At 36.6% G+C, this 11,777-nt stretch overlaps 2 protein-coding genes across 2 annotated transcripts; both read right to left on the bottom strand.

Moving 5' to 3' along the window:
• Positions 1-2,579: 2,579 nt before the first annotated feature.
• LOC120203833 (receptor kinase-like protein Xa21) lies at positions 2,580-4,841 on the bottom strand. Its single transcript, XM_039203998.1, has 4 exons — positions 3,617-4,841; positions 3,211-3,468; positions 3,089-3,160; positions 2,580-2,683 (listed from the first exon to the last, which is right to left on the bottom strand). Exons 1-4 carry the CDS (start codon positions 4,839-4,841, stop codon positions 2,580-2,582), a joined length of 1,659 nt encoding a protein of 552 aa, XP_039059929.1.
• A 2,219-nt stretch (positions 4,842-7,060) lies between these two features.
• LOC120203785 (probable serine/threonine-protein kinase PBL3) lies at positions 7,061-10,336 on the bottom strand. The gene is made up of 6 exons (XM_039203960.1): positions 9,937-10,336; positions 9,046-9,383; positions 8,812-8,947; positions 8,237-8,373; positions 8,003-8,126; positions 7,061-7,638 (listed from the first exon to the last, which is right to left on the bottom strand). The coding sequence occupies exons 1-6, from the start codon at positions 9,998-10,000 to the stop codon at positions 7,181-7,183; spliced, it is 1,257 nt and encodes a 418-aa protein (XP_039059891.1). The 5' UTR covers positions 10,001-10,336; the 3' UTR covers positions 7,061-7,180.
• Between the last annotated feature and the right edge of the window lie 1,441 nt (positions 10,337-11,777).

The following is an 11,777-nucleotide window of genomic DNA, read 5'->3' as shown; positions in this document are numbered from 1 at the left end:
TTTTTCTGTGATTTGGTTTTGGTTCGTCGTTTGTTTGGCCATCGTTTTTCATCCGATGAAAAGAGCATTTCATAGATTAAGAGACAGTAATGACAGAAGGTTAAAGATTAATAATACGCATCATTGAAAACAAGGCACAAATACACTAATGACAATACCTCACTACAACAAAAGGGTTTTCTTATATGAAATGCATACTTGCTTTAAAAAAAATACACGCTCAAAAATTTAATCATAAACAATAAGAAAATATATGAACACACAAAGGAAATTTACAGATGGATTCAATGTACTCGTGGGGATTGCCTGTTGTGAGATGGTAATGGAGATGCATTGGGTGTTAGATGCATATAATATTCATCCAGGTTGGAAATGGAACCCAACTCGAAAATTTTCAGTTTGCTCTGCATATGAGGTTCGGACGGGGAACACTTCAGGATCAACGAACAAATTATGGCAAGCAATTGCGAAGTTTCGTGGGAGGCAAAGGGTTAAGATCTTCTTATGGTTGCTTGCTTGTGGTAAAATTATCACGAATAATGAGAGAGTGAGACATCATATGGACACAAATTCGAAGTGTGGAATATGCGGTTCGTCGGAAGAAACAATCGATCATCTATTCCGAACCTGCCCGCCAGCACTAGCAGCTTGGAAGGGAATGATACGACCCGAGAAGATGACCGAGTTTTTAACCTTGAATACAAAGAACCGGTTGATGATTAATCTGTTGAAACCAAGTTATTTTGCGAGAGAGGAAAAAGAATGGGATCTGCTGCTTGGTTCGCTGCTTTGGTCTCTTTGGAAACACCGGAACCTATACCTCTTTGACCCGGAGAAGTTGGATAGGTACTCAGTGCTGGAACGGAGCAAACAGCTTCAAGTAGAAGGAATTCGGGCCATGGAAGCGATAGCTAGAACACAGAACATGGAGCCTGCAAGCGTGCCCAGGACAACTAGGTGGAAGACCCCACCAGAGGGATGGACCAAGATAAATACCGATGGGGCAAGGGATGAATGTGATGGATATGCGTCATGTGGAGGAGTCATTAGGAACAGCAATGGTGAATGGATGATTGGCTTCGCCAAAGTTATCGGGATTTTTTCGGTGGTGGAAGCGGAACTTTGGGGGACATTTGAAGGGTTATCCTATGCATAGAAAATAGGGGTAAGAAAAGTTGTACTCGAGACGGACAATGTTGAGGTTTTTCGGATGCTAACAAAGATCTCTCTAGGGGCGATATCGCCTTCTATTATGCAACATATACGAGAATTAGTGGAGAGGAATTGGTCAGTTTATTTTTCACAGGTTTGAAAGGGAGGAAATAAGCTAGCCGACAACATGGCAAAATGGTTCAAAGATGACTTTGTAGGACGGTAATGGACGATACCTCCATATGCGGTTTACAGATCCTATGCGTTAATACTAATGAACTTAAGAATAATGTACCAAAGTGAGTCCATGTGTACCTGACAAACACAAACCCTTCATTCCTTTGATATTATGCACCGTGGGTACCTGCAAAATTTAATGTAACAAAGTCATGTGATGAATGATTTTTTTAAGAATAATGCAAGTTGTTTACATCAACATAAGAAGACTTGATTATACCTGCTGATGGAGTTGCATATAAAGTTCAGCAAGAAGCTTGTCTTTAATTGAACAAAGCTCGGAAACAACATCACTCATATCCATCCTCTCACCTAGTGAATCAGCAGAACAACCGAGTCCTATTTCAAATATCGAATTCAAACATTGAAGATGTCTGTCATTTCCCATGTTGTTTCCATTGAGAGTGATATCTACGACTGTTCCGTGTCTAGCTATCTCTTGAAGAAGAATGGGATCTATAATCGCAATCACTTGTCCGGACAAAGCTGCCTTAACAAAGTTGTGAAGATTTAAACCTTCTTTGAACATTTCATCGGTCGGCCTTTTTCCCGTAAACATCTCTAACAAGAGAATGCCATAGCTATACACATCACCTCTTGTCGACAACTTGCTTCCCATGCTATATTCTACCATTAATTCATCACAAATTACATGCAAACAAATTGCAAAGGAAAATCCTTTAAATATATGAAAAAATATTTGTTTTAATATTGTATGTTTTGCTTTGATTAGATAACAAGGTAAATGAACAAAGTGAACTTACCTGGTGGAGCATAACCAATTGTTCCTCTCAATCCAATTGAGCTTGATTGATTAGTAGAGTAGTTAAGAAGGTCTGTAGAAAGGATTTTTGATAAACCAAAGTCACTTATATGGCCAACCATTTCCTTATTGAGTAAAATATTGCTTGGCTTGAGGTCACAATGAATGATTGATGTCTCGCAACCATTGTGCAAATAATCCAGTGCATGAGCAACATCAATGGCCACATTAACTCTTTGAAGGAAGCTCATTTTGCTCGTTGTCTCTGATTCATTCATGTCGATAGATGTAACCAGTCTCCAAGCTTCCGTTTTCCATGAACTCATAAATCAATGCTTTAAAATCATTGCCTTGATAATCGACACTTGAAACGGATGTCAATACCTTGACAAGATTCCGATGTCGAATATTCTTTAAGGCCTCACATTCAACCAAAAAACTCCTCTCCACAATTCAGAAGATTAAACACTTTTATTGCAACAATTGCTCCACTCTCTTCAAGAATTCCTCTGTATACAGAACCAGAGCTTCCTGAACCAAGAAAATTTTGCATAGAGAAACCATTCGTAGCCTTTAGGATGCTTTGGTACGATAAGTGTAAAAGTGAATTTTCTGCATCTGTCGTTGTTGGCATGGGCTCTTTCTTTTTTCTAAACCACAAGATGAGAAGACAACTGAAAATCAAAGCCACTCCTAAAATCAAAACAATAATTAAAATTTTAAGGGAAGTGTTTGATCTTTGGACTGATGTTTTTGAGTTACATCTGGATAAGTTAAACTCAGGGATGCCTCCACAAAGCTTATTGTTTCCCTCAACAAATGTAGCACTTGCATTCTTAAAGATGCCTTCACTTGGTATCACTCCCTCGAAATCATTGAGAGAGATATTTAAATATTTTAATACCCTAAAGCTCACTAGAAATTCTGGAATCCCACCTGAAAGATTGTTGTCAGATACGTCAAATTCCGCAAGACCCGTCAATGAACTAAAAGATGAAGGAATTGACCCTTCAACAGATTGCCATCCACGAACAGGTACTCAAGACTTACACAGCTACCAAGGCTGCTTGGGAGCAAACCAAATAACCTATTCTGAGAAATATCCAATTTAGCTAGATTTTTCAGTTTTTCTACTTCAACAGGAAGTTCACCAGTCAGATAGTTCGATGACAAATCTAGTACAATGGACAAGGATGAGAGTCCAAGTACTTCATAAGGTATTGATCCACTAAGATTGTTATGAGCAAGACTCATTCGAATCAAACTTTGACAGTTACTTAGACTTGAAGGAATGCTCCCTTGAAGATTGTTAAAATCTAAAGCAAGTTCAATTAACATTGTTAAATTTCCAATAGAATGTGGAATGGCCCCAGAGAGAAAATTACCGTTAGTGAAAAATAACTTTAGATTCTGAAGCCTTCCAATGTCAAAGGGAATCGAACCTGATAGTTGATTTCGTGATACCCCCACCCAAGGCCTCCAAGTTGATGAGATTTCCAATTCCATCTGGTGTTCTTCCCAATATTTTGTTCCGATCCATTGATAAATGAGAAAGGGTGCTAGAAAAATTGCTAATGCATTTAGGTAACATCCCTCCAAAATTATTTTCAGTTATAGATAGAGTTCCTAGTTTGGTATTGTTGACCAAAGTGCAAAGAAAGTTCAAGTCACCGTCTCTCCCGTGCCCCAAATGGTTTTGGTACAAGGATAATCTGAACAGTTTATCTAGCTTTTCTAATGAAGGAACGCTTCCACTAAGTCTATTTTCAGCAAATTGAAGTACATTCAGATTTGTAGCATTCGATATTGAAATCGGGATTGTTCCAGATATTTGATTTCCCCCTATTGAAAAGAACTCGACATTTGGCATAGTAATTGGTAAGTCAGAAGAAAGAGTACCTTGAATCATGTTCCCAGTAATATCAAAGACTTGAACATTGGAGAGATTGAACATGGAAATAGGAAGAATACCAGAAATTCCATTTGACCCTACCGTGAAATATGAAAGATTTGTGAGTCTTCCAAGAGCTTCAGGTAGGATCCCAGTCAATTGATTAATGGACAAAGTGAGTTCCTGCAGGGATGACAAGTTCCCTAAAGAAGGTGGGATACTCCCTCTCAAACTGTTGTTGCTAAAACTCATCAGTTTCAGGTTTGACAAGAAACCCAACGAAGCAGGTATTTCTCCTCTTAGTTGGTTACCTCTCATGTTAACAAATGTAAGCTTAGAACAAGCAGATAAATTAGAAGGAATTTCACCACTAATGGAGTTATTGGTCAGTCTTAATACCTCCAATCTTCTTAAACGACCGATTTCTTGAGGAATTTGACTGTAGAAGCTGTTCCCCGTAAGATTCAGCTCTGTGAGAAAGCTCAGATTTCCAACGTATGGGGATAAAGAGCCCGAGAGTTTGAGGTATTGAAGTTCCAACTTGGTGACTCTCTGATGCTCACGACCACGACCGCATGTAACGCCACGCCACTGACAGAAGTGAATGGAACTATTCCAGGAGTCCATAATCCTGAGCTGATCACCAGTTATCTTGGATTTGAAGTGTAGTAAGGCTTGTTGATCAGTGTCGTTTCCTCTAACTACATGGCTTGCTGTTGCTAAACCAGCAAGTTGAAGCATGAGGGAAGAACCAAAACCAGGAAAAAAAGAGTTGATATGCTTTCTTGGTAGCTCCATCGATCTGAACTTGTTTCTTGGTAATCCCCTGTGCAAAACAAATACTTGTCAAACTCCTGCTCTATCTCCTGTCAACTAATTCAATGTTTTTCAACTTTGGGTTGGACTTTTCTGTTTGACTTTAAGCTCCATATTTTTTTTTTTCAAAATGCTTGAAAATAACATCAACCGAAACGTAATGGATACCGTTTTTAGATTTTATGTTTGTTTATTGTTCGTGGGCTAATACCCTTGAATGAATGCCATTGATCGAGCTTCTTAAAATCCATCTCTCTCGGATTAAAGTATAATATCTTCTCTTGGAATATTAATTACTCTGTTTATCAGGATTATTAAATTCTAATTTGTTAAGAAGACAATGGTTATAGACAAATAAGATCATAAAATAAAAACACAAATTTATATTAAAAAAATTAAATAATAAAAATTATAAACAGACAAGAGAAATTCATATGCTAAAATCTTAAGCAGAGGTGGATGCATGCAAATTCCAAGAGGAGACTGTATATATATATTTCTGGAAATTTTTTAAATTCAGTTTAGTATATAAAGAGGAATGGGAAAAAATAAGAAAATTTGTATATCTATATTTTTAAAATATATATATATATATATATATTAAAATTTTAAACTCCTATTCTTTAATTTCTAAATTCACCATAATCCTAAATACACATTTTAATTATACAGATATTAAATTTATTATTTTTCTCTCAATTTCAATTCTTCAATAACGAATTATATTTTAAATTTATATTTTTGAATTTATTATTTTAATCAAATTGCTTCACTGGAAATGGGTAATATTTATTATATTAAAGAAAGTTTATTCTCCAATTGAAGTTTCATAAAAATTTGACAGCGTGAATATTAAACGCATAATATATACATTTATATGACTAAAAATATTTAAAAAGATGTTGAATTATTTGTATACTTCTTAGCTTTTATGGTTTTATTTTGTGCAAATAATTTTTATCTTTTTGGACTTGATAAGTAGTTTTGCCTTGGAATTTTTTTAAAAGATTTAACCTAGCATTTTCATCAAAATTACATTTAAACCCTCAACGTAAAAAATGCATCAATGAAATCTTTTGACCTACAAGCTTACTCTCTTCCATGGCTTCATTCTTTCAGCTGCCTGATGGCATGCACCTTCTTGAAGTTTACCAACCCCATACAATACCAGTAAAATACCCTATTCGTCATTCCGTTCAAATCGAAGTCACCATCATCTTTGATCGTGTAATCTGCCTTCATGACTTTACATGATCGTTTTACTGAAAATCTGATTCATTTTCCTGAACAACGATTCAATATCCATATTTTGAAACACCAGAAACAGGGTCACGACATCATTACCGACATGTTAAGGAGATTTCCAGTCGACCCAACATCTCTTGAATTTGGCATGGTCGTTGATAAGATTATCCAGCATGCAGTCACAATCGGGAAGTGTGATTCCAACATGGGACGTGAGGTACTGCCTTTAAGCGTTGATGTTATCGACAAAGTTACTCAACACGTCATCCGGGAAAGGGATTCGCTAAAGAGAGCTTTGGTGGACTCGGCATTGCAGGGAAACAACGGCATTGGTTCCAGCGAATGAATCGTCGGTGAAGAAGATGTTGAAAAGGGTTCGAGTCGAAGAGGAAGATGAATACGAAGGAAGTAGGAAAAAGAGGCGAGTGAAGGGCGAAGAATGCGTCACATGTCTCGAGGAAATCGAGGTTGGTTCAACAGCTTCTCAGATGCCTTGCTTCCATAGTTTTCACGATCACTGCATCAATGAGTGGTTGAAAGAAAGTCATTACTGTCCTCTTTGCCGATTTGAGATGCCAACTTAAATTAGCTGGGCCTATTCCCATATGTAATGGTGTAAGGGATTCTCATATGTAATGGTGTAAAGGGAATGTAGGATAGTAGACTCCCCCAACGCCAGGTTGAGAACAACTTCCGATTTGAGATGCCAACTTAGATGGTTTTATTTGTTTCTTATTCATCATATGGATATTTTGTAATTCCCAAAAACTCTGTGAATGAATTTACTTGATTTTTTCTGTGATTTGGTTTTGGTTCGTCGTTTCTTTGGCCATTGTTTTTCATCCGATGAAAAGGGCATTTCATAGATTAAGAGACAGTAATGACAGAAGGTTAAAGATTAATAATATGCATCATTGAAAACAAGGCACAAATACACTAATGACAATACCTCATTACAACAAAAGGTGTTTTTTTATATGAAATGCATAATTGCATTAAAAAAAATACACGCTCAAAAACTTTATCATAAGCAATAAGAAAATATATGAATACAGTAAGAAAATTTACAGATGGATTCAATGTACTCGTGGAGACTGCCTGTTGTGAGATGGTAATGGAGATGCATTGGGTGTTAGATGCATAGGTGAGTGATGCTGTCGCTTTGGGGATCTCCGAACAGGAAGTGCAACCGGGTGCTGTTCCGGTTGATAGTGTTTCAAAGCAGTTTTGGGGGCTTCTAGTTGCTCCAGTGCTGCCAAAACTTCCGACATTCGAGGCCTGAGTTTAGCTTCGCTATTTAGGCACTGTAAAGCAAGAGTAGCTGCGGTATAGGCGCCTTTCTGAGGGTACTGGCCGCCCAACCTGGTGTCCATGATTCGAAATAGTTTTCTTTTGTCACCCAGATATGGTTTTGCCCAGTCTACTAGACTCTGCTCCACACCGACTTTTGTTTTATCAACAGCTCGTCGACCAGACAATAGTTCAAGTAAAACAACTCCAAAGCTGTATACATCACTCTTAGCCGTCAACCGACCTGCTCAACAATGGAAACTTTGTTACACATAACTTCTGACAACATATTACATCGGAGTGCCTTCCGACAAGCATTTTGCACACTGAAGATAGAACCCAGAAAATAGTTGCTTAGTGCAAATATCCTACATTTGGACCAAATGCATTGCATATAAAAGACGAAACAGATATTACGCTTTTATGGCAACTATCTGGTACATTTTCCCCTCTAACAAAGATGAAACCCGGGGGTGTAAGAAAGTTGTGAGAACTAGTCGCGGACGAATTTTCAAGCTCAACCCAACAAGTTTCCAGGTCAGTGATTAGAAGTTTTCATTATTAACGAACGAAATAGGTACCTTCTAGGTTCATTATAGGACTCGTACCTGTAGCAACGTATTCAGGTGCTGCATAGCCTTGAGTACCCATAACCTGAGTCGATACATGAGTCCTATCACCAGTAGGCCCTGCCTTGGCCAATCCAAAATCCGAAAGTTTTGCGTTGAATTCCTGCATCCAATAGAATATTATGTCAGCAATATATAAAATTTTCTAATACAAACAATTTAGACAAAATATTGAAAATGCATAAAATTATTATTTTTCTTTATTCAGCATACCGCATCTAGTAGAATGTTTGAAGCTTTAAAATCACGGTATATGACTTGCGATTTCAAATCGTGAAGAAAAGAGAGCCCTCTAGCAGCACCTATGGCGACCTTAAGCCTCACCGCCCAAGATAGTGGCTGCGGCCCTCCTGCATAACAAGACATAGCATCAAAAGTTAAAAAAAAAAAAGAACTACTTGGTAGTTCCAATATATATAGCTGCTCCATTGTTCAGTTGTTTAAGAAGCAATAGTGTATGGTGAGTAACCCTTTTTCAGGCTCGTGAATATTTCCAAATTCTATCCATGTAGCTTTATCCCGTCAGAACATGCATGCTGTTAAAGAAAAAATGAAACAGAATATTTCTATATTTTGAGATTCTCCTTGAAACTAAAATATTAAAAAAAAGAAAAGATTCGAATTCCCTTTTTAAGTTTTCATGGCGACCATTTGAGGGTGAGGATTGTTTCCAGAGAACAATGACTTAATGCAACAAAACTGGATTCCAAATTGCCTTATCAGTTCATGGACGTAATACTTTTCAAAAAATGATTCTCTGAAAAAAAATCATAGTTTGTGATACTTACGTCTAAAAAGATGATTCTCTAAGCTTCCTTTAGGCATGAACTCATAGACCAAAAGACGGTATTCACCCTCTGAACAATATCCAATCAACTTAACTAGATTCGGGTGGTGAAGTTGCCCGAGATAATCAACTTCGGTCTGAAACCAACAATGTATCAGCAAATAGGGCACAAGGACAAACAAAAACTGGGAGAGGCAAAGCAGAAGGAATCAAAAATGATAAAGACGAAACATACCAGCCACTCTTTGTGGCCTTGGAAACCTTCGGGTTTAAGTTTCTTGACAGCAATAACCATTCCTGAGCCAGGTCTAGCAGCAGCTAATGTGTGCTCATCAATCCATCCTTTAAAGACATACCCAAAGCCACCTTCACCAAGAAGACTGTCGGGACGAAAGTTTCTGGTGGCATTCTTCAACTCACTGAACGAGAAAGGTTTCAAATTGGGAGATGCCAATATTTCTTCTTCGGTCCTTGGCGTTGGAAGACACCCATTACTACTACTTGTATCACTGAAAGATGGGATGGTCAAGCTCGAACGAGTGGTTTTGCTAGAAACTCTAGAGCCTCCTGATGCTGAAAGAGAAAAATAAGTTCTTAAGGTCCGGTTATAAAATAGATAACATAGCGAAATATCAAATGCAAGAGACATTCAAACTTAAACTGCCAATTGTTCCCAACTTCCTATGTCTACCACTTCTCCTTTCCTTCAAAAAACATAAATTCATACATCCTTTTGTTTCCCACAAGAACGCTGCATATTCATGTATATATGAGCAAGCCAAAGTTCATGACAGAGAAAATTGCCATTCAAGCTCACACTTTCTTCAAGTTTTGCAAATTGAAACTCAATTTGATTGGAAAAAGTGCGCTTTCAAAAATCAAAGGATAGTTTCAAGTGATCTAGATTTATTCCTAACACAATCCCTCACACTCAAAACTCACGAAATTGAAGAAATCTCAAGAACCACACATTGAACCAGAACTAAAAACCAGGGTTATCAAAATCAGAAAGTCAAATTCAACAAAATAGTTTAAACCTGTAAGCTAAAAGACCTTTAAGAAAACTTCAGAAAAATAATAATCCATCAAGACAACTAATACCCATCAATAGAAAAGAAATGAATACCAGAAGTTGCTTGGGGGCTTTGGCTGGAATCGATTCTAGTTGAATAAAACAAGCAGTTGCCCATCAGAGAGAAACGAACACTTCAAAAGAAACAGAAAACACTTTTTCTTCTTCTTCTTTCTTCTCTTTTATAAGAGCTAAAAGTTTTACAATTCAACAAGCAAAGGTAATTTCTGGGATCCTTAAAAGAAGGAAACTGGAGAACGACTCTATTCGGATTTGGAATTTGTTTCTCTTACATGGAAGTTTTGGGTTGGTTTGATCGGTCAGGCTACACACTTAGGTAGCTAAATTCTTAGCAGGAACTAAGGATGAAATAGAAAAACAGAGAGAAGGAAAGTTCAGAGAAGAAACTAAAGTTTGGGTCTTTTTTCTTGCCTGTGGTAATGGGAGAGGTCTGGAAACGAGACACGACAAATGCGTGAGAAGTGTCAAGAGGGGTAAAACTTGGCGTTTGCTATGACGTATGCACACACCAACTCTTGATTTGGGTTGGGTAAACTAACTGGTTAATTTCGTTTGATAGATTTTGTTTTTTTTACGATTTAAAAATTAAAAAAAAAACTTTTTTTCATTTATATTATTATTTTATAATATTTTAATCACTTATATTATCATTTAGAGTATAACGTTTTGATCACTAAGATATTAAATCTGTTAATTTTATGATGCAATATGTTATGAAAAATGTTTAATTTTAAATTTATTCTTTAAATTTTGGATAAAATATTAATCTAACCTTTAAATATTAGATAAAAAATCAATTTAATTTTTAAATTTCAGATAAAACATTAATTTAACTCTTAAACTTTAGATAAAATAATAATTTAACCTCTATATTTATATATTTGGACCATTTGGTCTTAATTTTGTTAGATATATTACACATTTTATTCATTTAATCCTAATTTTATTTTAATTTACTAAATTTAATCTTTTAATTAAATGGAGACACAAGAATTAAATTTATTAAATTATATGAAAATTATGAGAAAATGGATATAATATGTCAATAATGAATATGCAGATGGGGGACTGGGTGCAATTAAATTTACATAAGCCTACATATTTCCCTCTTGTTCATGAGGACTGAGACTTATTGTTTGGCTCGATCCTTTGGAGTCTTTGGAGTCGACGTAATAGGCTGCTCTTTGAACTGGAGTTTCGATAAATTTGCAGTGTGTTAAGCGATGGCTATCGCCTTCAAGCGGAGGCACATCATGCGATAGAGATTAATATTGTATGACTGGAAAACCAGCTGACTCGGGTCAGCCGTCGTATGATTCCGATAGTAAAGTTGTGGGGAGTGTATGAGGGATTTTCATTGGTTTGGGATCAAGAGTACAAGGATGTGGTCGGTGAAACCGATAGTAAAGTTGTGTTCAACCTCCTTGTTCGAGGTGCGGATATGGAGATTAGGTCTTCAATGATTCCGCATATTGCTGCTATGCTTCGGTGAGAATGGAGATTAAATTTTCGATACGTGCCATGTGAGGACACTACAATAAAAATGGTTTTTTTCGGCGTTTTTAAGCGCCGCTAAAAACATATGCGACGATATTACAAACGTTGCAAAAAGCACCGCTGAAAATAATGCCGTTAAAGTTTGCGGCGTTTGGGGTTAAAAAACGCTGCAATATGTATCGATATATAGAGGCGTTTGTTCACAATAGACTTTGATATTTAGCGGCGTTTGTCCTAAAAACGCCGCAATAGGTGTTGAGTTTAGAATCTATTATTTAAAGTTTAGAATTTAAGATTTGTGATTAAAATAAGTAGGGGTGTTTATTATTGAGTTTTAATTGTATTAATAAACCGAATTAAAATTTAGTTCGATTAAC

The sequence above is a fragment of the Hibiscus syriacus genome, unplaced genomic scaffold, assembly GCF_006381635.1.
Source record: "Hibiscus syriacus cultivar Baekdansim isolate YM2019G1 unplaced genomic scaffold, ASM638163v2 tig00010263_pilon, whole genome shotgun sequence".
NCBI lineage: Eukaryota > Viridiplantae > Streptophyta > Magnoliopsida > Malvales > Malvaceae > Hibiscus > Hibiscus syriacus.
The sequence above is the reverse complement of the archived record's forward strand: the minus strand, read 5'-3'. Positions and strand labels throughout refer to the sequence as shown.

Excerpts from the sequence above, each read along its gene's own strand:
- LOC120203785 (XM_039203960.1), bottom strand. The coding sequence starts at position 10,000 with ATGGGCAACTGCTTGTTTTATTCAACTAGAATCGATTCCAGCCAAAGC. Across the intron at positions 8,374-8,811 it reads AGAGAATCATCTTTTTAGAC|GAGGGCCGCAGCCACTATCT; the intron begins GTAAGTATCACA and ends CTTGTTATGCAG. Across the intron at positions 7,639-8,002 it reads ACCTGAATACGTTGCTACAG|GTCGGTTGACGGCTAAGAGT; the intron begins GTACGAGTCCTA and ends ATTGTTGAGCAG.
- LOC120203833 (XM_039203998.1), bottom strand. The coding sequence starts at position 4,841 with ATGGAGCTACCAAGAAAGCATATCAACTCTTTTTTTCCTGGTTTTGGT. Across the intron at positions 3,161-3,210 it reads TTTGCTCCCAAGCAGCCTTG|GGTCAATTCCTTCATCTTTT; the intron begins GTAGCTGTGTAA and ends AATCTGTTGAAG. Across the intron at positions 2,684-3,088 it reads ATCTGACAACAATCTTTCAG|GAAGCTCTGGTTCTGTATAC; the intron begins GTGGGATTCCAG and ends TTCTTGGTTCAG.